Genomic DNA, 15,343 nt, shown 5'->3' with positions numbered 1-15,343 from the left:
ACCCTGTCCCACCAGTTCCAGTGCCTCCACCTCCCTGAGCTCTGGTCTGTCTTCTCAGCTCAGTAGCACCACCATTCTCTGCTTGGAATCCTCTCCCTACACTGAGGAGGAGAAGGTGCTTCTGGGCAGGAATCCAGGGCTGTTGGTTGACCTCATTTGTTTCTGTAACCTGCAGTCTGTTCTCCAGGGTCTAACAAGGGTTGTTTCATAGAGTTGACTCCATTTTCTACTTGTTTATAGCAGAATAATCAGTTAGGATCCCATTACTCCATTATGGCTGCCTGGGCCTTTTAATCCCTTTAAAATATTGTATTGATCATTGATATGTGTGGGTTCATTAAACAATTTTAATAGAAGTATTTTTGTCCAGTTTCACCATCCGAGTACTGTTCATTTTTTATGTTGCTGAGAATATACTTCATCTTTGTGATGCCATATACAGATCAACTCACACAAAGTCATTAGGCTATGGAGGACAGAAATGTTAGAATCTTGCAGTAGTTAAATTCAGCTAAAAGGGAACTTAAAAGGTCTAGTTTAAACCCTCATTTTAAAAAGTGAAGTAGTAGAAACTAATTGTTCATTGAATCTGTTTCCCCTTCTTCCTGGCCAAAACTAGAATGCATTACCAGCCTGATGGGCGATTAAGTATGGCCACGTGATTCACTGCAGCCAATGAAATGTGAACAGATCTCACATAATCTTCAACCTCTTTCCCATCTACCAGCTGGATTACTGAATGACTGTGTGGAAGACTGAAGAGTGACCAGAACACCCAACTGGACTCTGCAAATAAGCAGCCTTTCTACTTTAAAAGTGCGAAAGCACTGGGAGTTAGCAGCTAACGTTACCTTCATAGATACTAAGTAGGAACTGACGCCCAGGAAGGGAAAATGACAAAGTTCATCAGGCTAACATTTTTTTCACATCCAAACTATTTCCCTATTATTTCTATAGCAAGTGCCAAAACCACGCCTGATGTGTTATTAAATCATTTTTCAGTATCTACAATAGTGCCTTTTTTCCTTTTTTTTTTTTTTTTTTTTTTTTTTTTTTTTTTGAGACAGAGTCTTGCTCTGTCACCCAGGCTAGAATATAGTGGTGCAATCTCAGCTCACTGCAACCTCCACCTCCCAGGTTCAAAAGATTCTCCTGCCTCAGCCTCCCAAGTAGCTGGGACTACAGGCATGTGCCACCACACCCAGCTAAGTTTTGTATTTTTTGGTAGAGACAGGGTTTCAACATGTTGACCAGGTTCCTGACCTCAGGTGATCCACCCACCTTGGCCTCCCAAAGTGCTAGGATTACAGGTGTGAGCCACCACACCTAGCCAATAGTGCCTTCTTAATGTAGCTTTTTGTTTTTCATATACTATAAATGCCATAGAATATGACAAAGGGAAAAAGACTCATTCCACTCTCCATATGCCCAAAAACAGCAGGGCCAATCAGTAATTACCTTCATAAGATTTACCCTAAGCATATCTGGCCAAGCACATGAAAGGGAAAAAGATCTTCTTCAGAAATTGTTATCTGTAGTAGGCTGGGGGACATTTTAAATTGTACATATTTGCCCACTAATTTTTGAAGAAGGGTAAATTATGAAGCTAAGCAAGTAATTAAGTACACCTTCATCTAAAGATTTAAATATCCATAGGTAATGCTCTGTGTAGAACTCACAGATGCCAAGTAGACTGTCTGTACCAGATAAGGACTTTGGTCACGTAACTTCGCCTCTGTGCAGCCATCAATTGGTTGCCCTTCAGCTCCAAATCCACCTTTCTTCGACCTGCTTTGTAATACTCTAAGACTCAGAGTTGCCCTCCAAATAATGGGATATTGAAACTTGCTTTCTCTATGTCAAAGAATCCCTTGAGGATCAAATGAAGCTGAGCACGGGTGCACCTCATATGGCATCAACAACCACCTCTGTGTCATCATCATCAGCACACTCACCCCGATCATGGGGAACTAGTTCATGTCAATACTTCTCTCCCAACAGGGAATTTCTGTCCTGGAAACCTGTCAGCCCTGATGACATGCAGTCATGTGGAAATAGGAAGCTAACAAGCATTTCTCCTCTCTCCAGTCAAAGCAGCTGTTTCTACGCCCTTCTGCTTTTGCTCCTGCCCCCAGTACTGTAAGTCATGTGGAAATTCCACCCTGGTGTCAGTTCCACACTGGGAAGAATGAAAGGAAGGAAGGAAACTCTTCCTCAGGCCCCTCTGACAGCTGTGGGGATCCAGTGGTCATCAGGGCTGAAATATTTCCATGTTTAGGGGATGTAGGATGGTTTTTTTCTCCCTTCTCTTTTGTTGAAATAAGCTCTCATGTCCTGTCATGAAAAGGTAAAGCTTTACTTTACAGGTAAAGACCTGTAAGACAGGGCTTGAGAGCAGCACCATTTCTGAAGTTATTTGTACACCCACAGCGCCCAAGGGTCGGATGCGGCCATGAGTATACAGCTAAACAATTGAACTCTGACAAGTCTGACTGATCACTTTCCCCAGATTAGTTATTTTCAAGGCAAAGCAGTGCAGGTGCATGGCTTCCTGCGACTGGGATGACTTGCCCAGTGAAGACAACTCGGCTCTCTGACACAGCCAGTACAGTGCAGAGAAAGTCTCTAACCACAAGCTGACCAGGCTGGCAGCATGTGGCCCTGGAGCCCCAGGCTCCCTGCCAAACCCCAGATTCACAGACCCCACGCAAAAAAACAGGTGTGAGGCAGTGAGGGCGGTGAAATGGCCTCTATTGTTTTTATAACAATCTCTTCTCGTTTTCTATACTGCAGCTTTCATTCAGTCCATTAAATGCAATTTCCTGGCATCACCCAAGCTTGAAAGGCCAGATCAAAAGTACAGAGTGTCCCAGCTGTGTGGGACTCGTTCAGACCTAGCATTAACCACAGCCCTTGCGAATGATTTATTCCATTGGAGACATGGAGACACCCTGCGTGCTTCCTCTCGTGGGATTGGCTTTATTGTTCTCCCAGTACTCCAATTGTACAAACATTTCCTTCATGCGCTCGTCTCTCCTATAACAAAACAATTTGGCCTCTGCTTTGATTTTACACCTGTAGGACACATAAATGGGGAGGACCTTTTGGAGCTGGGAGATCACATAGTGCTCCAACAGACAGACAGACTGCCTGCCTCTGTGAAGAAAGTCCCTTTCATCCTCCTGTTTTGGGAAACACAGTAACTAGAAAGATGAATTCTGTGCCAATGATCAATCAGATTTTAAGATTGTGTTTAAGGAACCTAAAAAAAGAAGACACAATGTGCTTGGTTCACAGTTGGTGATAAATAAATAGCAACAGAGTCAAAGTAATGGGAATAGGCAGGGTGCAGTGGCTCATGCCTATAATCTCAGCACTTTGGGAGACTGAGGTGGGTGGATTGCTTGATCCCAGGGGTTTGAGACTAGCCTGGGCAATATAGTGAGACATCATCTCTGCATAAAATTTAAAAATGAGCCAGGCCTTGTGGTGCATGCCTATAGTACTATCTACTCAGGAGGCTGAGGCTGGAAGATCACTTGAGCCAAGAGGGTGAAAGTTGCAGTGAGCAGAGATCGTGCCACCAAACTCCAACCTTGGAGACAGAGTGAGACTCTGTCTGAAAAAAAACAATAAAACTAACAACAACAACAAAAACCAAGGAAAAAAAGTAACGGGGGTAGGAGGAGCACGGGGTCTGAACCAAGGACCCCGAGTGTGGCTCCGGCATTGGGCAATGGCCTCCAGCTTCGTTAGAACTCAGAATCAGTGTTCATTCATCTAAGTTCATAATCACACTCATCTTTAACATTCTCTTACACGCATAAAGAGGTGGAAGAGGCAAGAGCACTGGACCAAGAGCCCAAGTCTAGAGTCCTGTTACTTTTCCCCCTTAACCAACTCAAGTCATCTACCGGCTCTGGTCCCTGTCTGCTAAGATCAGGAAGGATAACTCTGACCTCCTATAAAACTTCCCAAGGGTTGTGGCAAGGACTAAATGAGACCAGCTTATAAAAACAAACAGAGCTTCAAGAAAGGTAAAAACAGTAAGTACATGGAAAGGTTGTTTTTATCTATTAAATAAGATAATTAAAAAGTGTAATAGGCTCTTTTGGCAAAATCTGAATTAGCTACCGAATCAGAGCTCTCCAGGAGGGCAACTGCCTTTCCCCTTCAAACACTTGCATGTGGCTACTTCCCTATGACAAAGTCAACCACTCGTAGGTAGAACTGCTTCATAAGTAGCCTCTTTCCATTTTAGTTTTCCTTGAAGGAAATCAAACCATTTTACCCATATTTTGAAATGGCTGCTGTAGGGCAGGCAGACTGATGTAGCCAGTTACATCACAGGAGATTCTCTACAGATTCAAATTCCTCTTTCTTTCTTATTTTTTCTTTTGCTCTTGTTGCCCAGGATGATGGAGCACAATGGTGTGATCTCGGTTCACTGCAACTTCCGCCTCCTGAATTCAAGCAATTCTCCTGCCTCAGCCTCCTGAGTAGCTGAGATTACAGGAAGCCACCACCATGCCAGGCTAATTTTTGTATATTAGTAGAGAGAGGGTTTCACCATGTTGACCAGGCTGATCTTGAACCCCTGACCTCAGGTTTGATCCACCCATCTTGGCTTCCCAAAGTGCTGGGATTACAGCCATGAGCCACCGTGCCCAGCCCCTCTTTCTAGGCCTTTTCTGGATCTAGGAGAAAAACTGAGTCTGACATGTTTAAGAGCCTGAGAAGAGACAGCGCCTACTCTCTCTGAGGGCTGCTACCTGAGAGGCTTTATCTACATGCCAAGGTCACCTTTGCCAGCCAGGCCTCTTCCTTTTCCCTCCCACAACCCGTCATGCCGCTAAATCTCAGTTTACCACCATAACCTGTCTGGGGCCATGCTCTGAGCCTTGTTCTTTCTGTAACCTCAAGATGGTGTAGAAGCTTCTGTACCTCTTCTGGGCTTGGGGATTCATTCTGAAGATTCCCATGTATGCACGTGATGTAAATGTGTAAATATTTTCTTCTATTACTCAATCTGCCTCATGATAGTCATTTTTCAGCAAACTTTTAAGGGGGCAACCCTTGGGCCCCACACCCCCCATGAATTTTCTAGCTCCAGAATCAGGTAAATGGCATCCTATTCCTCCAATCTGACTCTTTAGTAACAACTAAAACTTACCAAGATTTGCAGCTGCCAAGAAACCTCTGCAACTCTATGGAGATTCTTGAAGACCCTACTCTCAGCAGAACCCACTGCAATGGGTTTATAATGGCAGACCGACAGGCAGTAGGGCTGATATTCTGGATAGATGAACTTCCCTCTTTTCAATCATGCTCTCAGCAACCCACTCCTCCTCCAAAAGCTCTGAATATAGCCTCGTTTCAGGAGAAATTCAGGTTTTGCTGCTGTCACAAAAACTACTGCCATCTGAAACACTCATAAATAGATTCGCCTGAAATTAAGTGACGTGAAATAAATGGTGAAACCAATGACACCAAGAGAAGCGAAGATGTTGTTTGTTGGTTGTTTTTTAAAAAACAAAGAAGCCAAAGCTTTGGAACGCCCTAGTCAAAATTCAGCGTGTGGCAGTGGAAGGCAGCATGACCCAGTTCCCACACTTTCTTTGCTCAAAGAGCCCTGGCACCTCTGTAATCTGTTCACAGTACCCTTGTGCCAAAAGAAATTTCTAGTGGTTCCCTTTATTAACTACTTTGGTTATAAGCATTTATGTCCTAGCAAGCTGGAAGCCATTGGAAAAATAATACGTCAATGGAAAGCAAAGAGGCCATTGTATTTCATCCTAAAATAGTTGCTTACTAATGGCTGTGTACATCCTTTGGGCCCCACACAACTTCTCAATCCTTGGACTCAGAGTGGACGTTGCTACTCTCATTTCCTGTTTCATATTCGTTTTTCTGCAATGGGGACTTTTGATCTAAGCAACTTCTAAAAATCCAGCTTTGCAAAGGTATGTTATTAAAAGGAATACGGCATGACCCAATGTGGAAACCCAACCATCTCAACTAGCAATTCACACACTGCCTGACAGATGTTGAGTATCACTGTGCTTTCCTAAAAAAAAACGGAAAATTCTCAACAACCTGCAGGGCATGTCTGCCTTCACTGTAGTCCACAGAGCTGCTTCAGAGCAGGACTGACAACACAGGTCTAGTGAAAGATCCCTGGATGGGGCAGCTGAAGGCCTGGGTTTGAATCCTGACTGCCTCTCACAGCTGTGCAACCTTAGACCAAGCAGCAAACCTTTCTGGGGTTCAATTTCTATGTATAGAAGGGAGGTGAGAATCCCTAAGAACAACTTACTCTAGAATTCTCCTCTATAAAAACACAACTCCAAAGTAATCCACACATATATTTGAAATGATATAAAGTGTGACCATAAAACTATGCTCTAGTTCCCCAAACCAGTCTATACATATCATTAAAACAGAGACATGAGCTGTGACCATGGCAATTCTGATGTGGGTCTGAGATGGGGTCCTAAATGTGTATTTTTTTTAAAGTTCCTCCAGATGATTCTGTGCCTGGATTAATTTAAGAATCATTTCCTACTGACAACACAGCAAAATCGACAGCCTTGTGCTCCAAAGCACCAAGTCAGCAAAAATGTTTGCGCATATTAAAATCTATCTCATTATTTTCTTTTAATGATACTTCATTATGTTCTCTTTCCCTTTTAATCTGGTTGCATCACTCAAGTGGGTGTGATTCCCAGTTTCTTGTCAGAATGGCCACAAGGCCTTCCCCTGCCACCCAAGAGCTCATGGAGACAGGAAAACCAGAGTCCCCCAACGTGGTTGCACCCAATCTCCAGCTGTCCGTTTGCAAAAGACACATAAACAGTTCCATTTTCACAATAATTTTTTATAAGACTTCTCCAGATATCTACATTTTCTTTGGCAGTCTGACTTCTATGACACAAAAGTTCAGGGTCAACTTTCCAAAAAATAATGAGGAAAGAGCCAGCCAGCTGCTCAGTCATGGCCTCGCTTTCAATGCTAATTAGTGCAAAAGCACACATGAAATTCTGGTGCAGACAAATTGTTCCTTTCTCACTGAACTCAGATAGAAGGCTGGAAGGGGCATTTGGAAAGATAGTCATTCATGGGACTTCTTTTTTAAAACATGAAAAAGAAGAGAACTTTAAAGCAACACCCACAGAGTCGAAGTGTAGCTCCATCACCAATTATTTCCTCTTCAGTGAGAGTTAGGGGCCAGTTACAAAGTTCAGTGTTTGGATTTGGGTTTGAGGGATATTTCTTCCCCCACTACTTAGACAAAGCCATAATCTATGAAATGTAGCAGATTTCTCGTGGTCCTAGTTCTGCATGCTTGCAAACATTTAAAATTGCACTTGTGGTGCATAAAAGATTTATAATGATCTTACCCACAAATATAAATTCTGTCCCACACAGGATAGAAAGACCTAGAAGCAGAAGCAGTGAACAGCTGAATGTGAGCACAGAGTCATAAATTCATAACACTTACAGCTTTTTAACAACCCTATCATAAATGTGACTGATTTCAATTTAATTTATAGGATTTTGCAGCCAGGTCCAAGAACGTCTTTTGAAAACCAAAAATTGAGAAACAATAACATATAGGTTCTATAGTTTCAATTTCCAAGAAAATGTCCATGATCTTCAGGTAACTCTGATAAGACAACATCTGGGCCATCCTTACTTGTGCAAAATGACTTGGAGCAAATCCCTAAATTCACTGCAGCAAACTGCAAGAGTCAAAAGAAGGCTCAGTACACATACTCATGTCAAACCACAGTGCACATAACAAAGGCTTGGCGGTGGGTTTCCAGGGAAACTTTCCAGCAGAGTAGGAAAAGCCCTATCTTTTGTAAGAGAGATAAATCTGCATTCAAATCCCAGTCTCTCCTCCTTAGCTGAGTGATGATCACATAAGGAACTGAAGTTCTTCGAAGCTCAGCTTCTCAATTTGGAATAAGGTATTACTGAGCCTTCTGTGCTAAGCACTATGCTAAATATTTGCTTGTATTATCTATTTCAGCTTTAATAAAACTTGATGGTGCTTTTTAAATTCCACTTTACACAAGACAACTGAGGCGCCCAGAGATGAGCCTCTTCCTAGATCTACCTTCTATACATGGAGAAAAGATTTGCATGGAGGCAGTCTGACTTCAAAGTTCTTATCTTGACCCTTGTTCTAAAGTCCTTCACTCTAAAATGCAAGTACCAGTCCTGGCACAGTGGCTCACGCCTGTAATCCCAACATTTTGGGAGGCCCATGTGGCAGATCACCTGAAGTCAGCAGTTTGAGACCAGACTGGCCAACATGGCCAAACCCCATCTCTAATAAAAAATACAAAAAAATCAGCCAGAGGTGGTGGCGCACACCTGTAGTCCCAGCTACTCAGGAGGCTGAGGCAGGAGAATTGCTTGAACCCAGAAGGTGGAGGTTGCAATAAGCCAAGATCACACCACTGCACTCCTGCCTGGGCAACAGAGCGAGACCCCATCTCAAACATACATACATACATAAAATGCTAATGCCTGGATCCACCTCAGAAAATGATAGGTTGGTATAAAATATTCAGGACAATAATTTTTTTTTAATTATTAAAAGGAGTTTCTTAGCTCCCTTTTCTGAGATAACATAAAGTCTCATCCATTATTATTTTCAGTAATTCACTGCATTGGCCCAAATGTAGGTAATGAAATCTGCTAAACTACTGGCCACTGATCCGCCTAAAATGTCTTCTTCCCCTCAACCAGGCATGACCCCATCCTAACCTGGGAATCAAAGTGTAATGAACCTTCATCCCAGGCAACCTCTGCATATAGCCCCTCAGTTCTAGGGGGATTGAAGGGCCAAATTTTTCAGGTTTTCTAAGAGTGAATCTCATCTTCAACAGAGAGTCTCCATGTGTCTCCTTTGGGAATTCCCAAATATATTCAATTATTAATTGTTCAAAGAGCAACAGACAGCAGTCAAGCACCCACTACATATCAGGCATGGTGCCACCTGCCAGAGACACCAGAGCAAGCCTTACCCACACATTACCCCCATAGAGCTTTGGGTTCATATTGGAGATAGCCAGGAAGCAGCAAGGTCAGGACTGTGTGAGGCTCCAGGACGGGCAGGGAAGCAGGGAGGAACCACCCAGCAGGTGGGATCCTGGTGAGTGGACAGAGCTTCCCAGAAGATGTGGCCTCAGAGCTGACACAAAGGCTGGAAGAATAACCAGAAGAAATTCCAGGAGAAGCCACTTAGGAAGACATGGTCAGGATGCATGGCTGCCATCAGAACAGGAGAGGCCCAGGCCATGGGGAAACGAACGTGGAGGGCAGGAAAGAGAAGAGAGAGGTGCCATATGGACCAAATGTCTCACCGAGATGATGCACCACTCATTCACTTAATGGACAAACTCCAGGAAGTGCCAGCATATTCTGTAACCTTCCCACAAGCCCCGAAAGTAGAAAAGATGCAGGCAGCACAAAATGACTGTACGGCTCTTTGCTCTGGATACAACCCTGTGAAAGTTAAATATAAAGGCTTGAGACTAAATCAGAAAAGTCATATGCTTATAAAAACTTATGGTATCAAATTTGCTTTGCAGAAAAATGTAAGATGCTCTAAGGGTCTCTGCTTCCCTTTCCCCTGAACCCAGCCCCTATGAAGTAAACATTCTGTATCCCCAAAGTTACATTGCAAAAACTACCTTGCATAGATCTGATTTACATGCATGATGTATGACATCTTTCTTTATGTGCAAAGCAAAGTTCCATTGAGTAAAATGTACTCAGTATCTTAGGGGAGAAAAAGCAAAGAATAATAATTTCTTTCCTTGGAGTCTAGGAGTTAATTTCTATGCTGGACAAGTTTTTAATAACATTGGACACACCATGGGATTTTTGGAAGTTCATTTTTGACCCTCTTAAGTTAGAATTTTTCTTCCAGCTCAGATGGATCTTTTATCTGTTCTACCCTTAATACTCCTGCTAATCTTAGTAGAGAAAAGCTTCATAATTTGAAAAAGAGAAGTTTAACAAGACGTGAGGCTGATTGTTTGCACAATCAGAACATCTAATTGAGCTGTAGTATTCTAAACCACGCTTGCGTGCAGGGAGATAATTTTTCCTTCATTTCCTATTTTATCAGAAAATTAACCTTCATTTAAAGCACTGTGGTCTGAAACACTTTTATAGTTACATTCTCTCCGCTGTTTGAAAGAATTTGAATTTTAAATTTGCCATCCTGGTCTTTAAAAATGAAATAAACTGCGGATGCGTTGGGGACCAGGTGTTTATGATCAAGCAGACATCAGAATGTGACGTGGGTCCAAAGCCCTGCTCCTGCCAGCCAAGGGGACTATTCTACCAGATCCGTTAGTTTTTCAACTTCTGGTGAAATAATGAAGCTTTGAATTTGCATAGCAATCTTTTTGTCTGAAACCTAAGAGTCCCACAGATCTTTCATTTAATTGCGCAAACACTGGAAACCTTTATTAAGTACCTCTCTGCATGGAGAACTCAGCTTGGCCCCAGACAAGCCAGACTTGAATCCTGCAATGATGACACAGAGTTGGCCATGGTACAAGTGAAGTTAGGTAATTCATTTGACACACAGTTCACTAAGCACTAAGCACTCATTACACATATGTAACCAGAGTGGGCCCGAGTTCATTTGGGGTCATCTTGTCTTGTAATATTCTGGAACGAATACCCAAGCTGTCATTTTCACAGACTGCTGATATTTCTACCAGAAATTGAGTCTCCACCAAAGTATTTCTAAAGATTCTGAGACAGGGTGAAGGGTAGAAGGAGGCACCATCTCATATCTAGACATCTGTTACAGGTTAAATCGCACGTGCCCTCGAAATGGATCTGTTCAAGTCCTAACCCCTGGTGTCTGTGAACGTGACCTCATTTGGAAGTAGGGTCTTTGCAGATGTAACCAAATTAAAATGAGGTCATTAGGATGGGCCCTAATCCAATATGACTGCTGTTCTTATAAGAAGAGGGAAATGTGGACACAGACACACAGGAGACACTATGTGGCAACAGAGGCAGAGGCTGGCCAGCGACACCAGAAGCTGAAAGGGGCGACAGAGAATTCTCCTTTACATATGAGAATACAGAGGGCACCAGAGATTAGCTCCTCCCCCAGCTCTTGCCGCTTACAAGTGGTGATAGGATCTGCGTGCAGGCAGTCTCACTCCACAGTTCTTGTCTTGACCATCGTACTAAAGTCTTTCACCCTAAAATGCAAGTAACCAGGTCCACTTCAGAAAGGGCTCAGGTTTCAGAGAGAGTGAAGCCCTGCCAACACCTTGATTTTGGACTCCCACCTTTCAGAATTCTGAGAAAATAAATTTCCATTGTGTTAAACCACCCAGTTTGTGGGATTTTGTTACGGCAGCTACAAGCTGCCTTGATTTTGTAAGGCAGCTATGTCTGTCTTCCCTGCCGCTCGGCTCCACGGTGAACAGGGATCCAGGCCTTTCACTCTCAGACCACCCTCATCCAGGACTGTCATGTGTAGCAGACCTTTATGAGGCCTGGGTATAAAAGAGGGGAATTGCTATACAGATCCGAAATAAAACCCCATGTCTCTGCTGCTGAAGTTTAGCTTCCAGAGGGGAACTTGCCTGGCCCTGTCGAGGCTTGGGTCCCAAACTGTTGGCAGGGGCCAGCCAGCTTTTTCCCCTAGAGTTCTTACCCTACCTCCCATGACAATTCTCAACTGAAATCTTCATTCTAGGATTTGCCCAATAAGAAAATCCAAATCACTTTATGGCAGAATAACCTGTCTCCCGCAGGAAGGTTCCTGTTTTCCTTCTATGCAAAACTAGGCTCCCCAGAACCATTATCTGACTAAATAACTGAACGGTTCCTTCACAGATCATCCTAGCCCAATAATGTATCCTCACCATGGGGGCTCTGGGAAATGGTTTGCAAAGAACCCCTCACATCACAATCACTGTGAGTGTCTGCCTAAAATGCAGATCCCACTGGATTACAGGTTTTTTAGGGGGGGGTTAGGAACAACTGCATTTTAAGAGTCCTGGTGACCAAGAACCACAGCATTAAAGCCAGGAGCACAAACTTCAGCCAGCCTTTAAAATAGCTGTTCTTTCCCTCTTCCTTCATAACAATGCCAAGGGTAGAGACTGATAGGCTTGCTACAATGTCCCCTTGGATGAAATCTGATTCTACTCCTGTTGCAAACACAGTACAGAAGCTCCACACACCCTCCCACCAGCCTCTCCCTCCCCAGCACAGCGATAGTTCCTCCCTGGCCAGGCCTCAGTCTCAGAGGTGGCATCCTCTTTTGTATTGCGCTTGAACCCTGATGCCACTTGGCAGTGGAGACTTTGGGCATGCTAGTCAGGAAGATCCACTTCCTCCTCTGCTCTCCTCCCCTTCTCAGGGCTCAGTTACATCCTCCAGCAGTGGCCACCTCCCTCCTCACTCTGCCTTCCTCTTTCCTAGTATCTTCTGAGACTTGGTAAGACTACCAACATATATTAATAGTTCCTAAATTATTTTAATCCAATAATTCAAACCAGGTTATTTGATCTTACTGGAATTGAACACAAAATAATTCTCACCCTGAGGTTGATGCATCTTCCCTGTATTGAATGCACAGATGAATCTGAGTTCCACAGTAGAAGCCTGCGTTGTCACCAGCTTGCTCTTTCCTTTTCTTTCCCTCCTGGTTATCTACTCTAGGGAAGAAAAAAAAATCACATTCCTTCAATAAATATTTATTGAACTACTAGTTTGCTCCAGGCAAGGGTCATAAATAATTCAGGGACTTTACCACTGAAGAAGGCATAAAAAGTAAACAAAACCTATGGAATAAATATGGATCATGTTCTATTGGAGTTCAGAGGAGGGAACCTCAATGCGGCACAACCGAGTCAAAAAAGTCAGCACAGAGATGCTGGGACCTGGGGTCATGAAGCCACTGTGGAGGAGGCATGAGAAAAGATGATCCTGCAAGGTCCTTTTGCTCACAAGCTACAGAAACAGAAAACGTGGTTGAAATCCTTCAGCAGGCCACGTGGCCCAGGCATTAAAGCACCAACTATGTTTGCTTGAGGGAGCTACGTAACCTTCCTGGGCCTTAGTTTTCTCATCTGTGGTCTCAAAGTAATAAGAGTTTTTGAAACAAATGAGAAAAATTAATACATAAAGTGCTTAGGAAAGCATATAATAAGCTCTCAATAACTACCTATTATGGCTAAGGAAAAAGGTGGACTTCATAAAGATGATCTCAGCACAGAAGGAAGACTGAAAACCAAGCCCCATGGAATGAACCAGAGCCAGGGAAGCTCCATAAGCCGTGACTATGGACCTCAGGTGGCTGTGCATCAAGCCCCTGTCAGGTAGGCTCCAGCCAACTCTTGCAATTCCCAGGAGAGGGATTCTGACTGCCCAGCTTGGGACAGTGGGCAGGTCCCAGTGACATGGCACCAGAGGCTCAGACATCCCACTTTGCAAAAGATTCCAGACAAGGAAACTGACAGGTCATGGTTTGGGGGAGCAACCCAAGAGGCTTTGGTATAGCAGGAGCCTGGGGTTTGTAGCAGGATAGAAGAAATGTATGCTTTTTCCTGTGGGCAGTGAGGAACTACCGAAGGAAGGGAAGACAGGAGCACTGAGTGCTTGCCCAGGGACATAGGTCATCCTCAGAAGGCACCATCAGGCAATGAAGACCATGGAGCAAGCTCACCTGATAACTTAGGCTATGTGTCCCCACTCAAATCTCATCTTGAATCGTAGTTCCCATAATCCCCACATGTCATAGGCAGGACCCAGTGGGAGGTAATTAAATCATAGAGGCAGTTACCTCCATGCTGTTCTCATGATAGTGAGTGAGTTCTCATAAGATATGATGGTTTTATAAGGGGATTTCCCCACCCTTTGCTCTGCACTTCTCTTTCCTGCCACCGTGTGAAGAAGGACAGGTTTGCTTCCCCTTCTGTCATGATTGTAAGCTTCCTGAAGCTTCCCAAGCCATGCTGAACTGTGAGTTTCGTAAATAAACTTGCTTTCCTTTGTAAATTACCCAGTCTTGGGTTTTTCTTTATTAGTAGCTTGAGAACTCAACAATACACTACCTTACCCCTTCCCAAGCCCTGGTGCCCCAGCAGGAGGTATCAGCCCATCAGGCACTCTGGTCTTCCCTAAGAGGTATCTATGGAGGGCCCTTCCATGGCTCAAGGATGTCTAATGTCCATGCATCCAGGTTCAGATCCATCTCCTTGCATGATAAAGGTCGTTTCTAAATGGCTCACTTTTCTAATGTGCACACAACAGAACTACTTGGAGATCCTGGAATTTAAGATACAATTTTCAATCTACTTGGCCCCCAAATTCAGTAGAAATTGGATCTTTTCAAGTGTTTTAAAAACAATCTGTGCTAATGGCACAATGTTCTTGCTAATGCCCTTTAAGGGCCAAATTTTCAAAAATGGCAAATAAATTTGTTTGTCGTTTCCATGTGTAGTTTTATGGGTGGGTATAAATACTGCAGTTGAAATAACAAGCTGATTTTTTCTTTGCAAACATTTATACTGAGGATTGAATGAGGTGTAAATTGGAAAGGTTATCCCCGTCTAAAGAAAAAGGGCAGGGCCATTCTCAGCTCAGAGCACACCAGACAGCCAGGGTCAGAAAGGGGCTATGACAGAACAGGGTGTTCTCCTTATGCCAGGCTTCAAGAGAAACTGGGCTGGTCTGTCCACACAGCAAGCCACAGGAACACTAGCTGCAGCTTGTCGCTTGCCTCAAGTAACTCCTCTTTCCTCTCCCACTTCACCTCAGGAATTACTCCAGACCATCCACCCTAGACATCTCCAGGTTCTCTGATCCCATAATACTAACTCCCTAAATTTGCCCTGGGATTGCTCTATTTGGACAACAGTTTTGACACCGGACTTCAAATTTCAGTGAACTTTCACCCACATCACCCCAGGACTCAGATTTGTTCCCTGCCTTAACTTCTGGATCCTTAGGAGTCCGAATGAGATCTCCTCTGCCAGTGTGAGCCCCTCAGACTCCTGCCAGTGGGCCGGTCCGTACTATATACAGCCCCCAGCCCAAGCTGCCACGGGCAAATGCACAAAAGCTTAGAATCCAGGCAGCCACATTCACTGCATTCTGACTGTTCCTCCACTCCAATGGCTAACGTGACAGACTCCAAAGCATAAGGCAAAACTAGAGACTGGGGTGTGGTCTTCATGCTCCTCTGTTTTCAAATATATTCGATGGCATTGTAGCAAGGGCATCACTCTGGGCTATGCCAGGATAGCAGGGCTGAAAGCTCACAGCCAGCTGGTGCCTTTCT

General features: G+C 43.9%; 1 protein-coding gene across 3 annotated transcripts in view; it reads right to left on the bottom strand.

Annotated features, from left to right (window-relative positions):
* The window catches only part of LOC128929670 (uncharacterized), a 361,144-nt gene that overhangs the window by 138,648 nt on the left and 207,153 nt on the right, over positions 1-15,343 (bottom strand). For all 3 annotated transcript variants that reach the window (XR_013526170.1, XR_008476490.2, XM_078348518.1), the window contains one exon: positions 12,600-12,716. Coding sequence is in view for 1 of the 3 variants with exons in the window: in XM_078348518.1 (XP_078204644.1) it covers positions 12,600-12,716 (117 nt within the window). In the remaining 2 variants the exon portion in view is untranslated. The remainder of the gene's footprint in view (positions 1-12,599; positions 12,717-15,343) is intronic.

This window comes from Callithrix jacchus, chromosome 14 (genome assembly GCF_049354715.1).
Source record: "Callithrix jacchus isolate 240 chromosome 14, calJac240_pri, whole genome shotgun sequence".
Classification (NCBI taxonomy): domain Eukaryota; kingdom Metazoa; phylum Chordata; class Mammalia; order Primates; family Cebidae; genus Callithrix; species Callithrix jacchus.
This window is presented reverse-complemented; position numbering and strand designations above follow the sequence as displayed.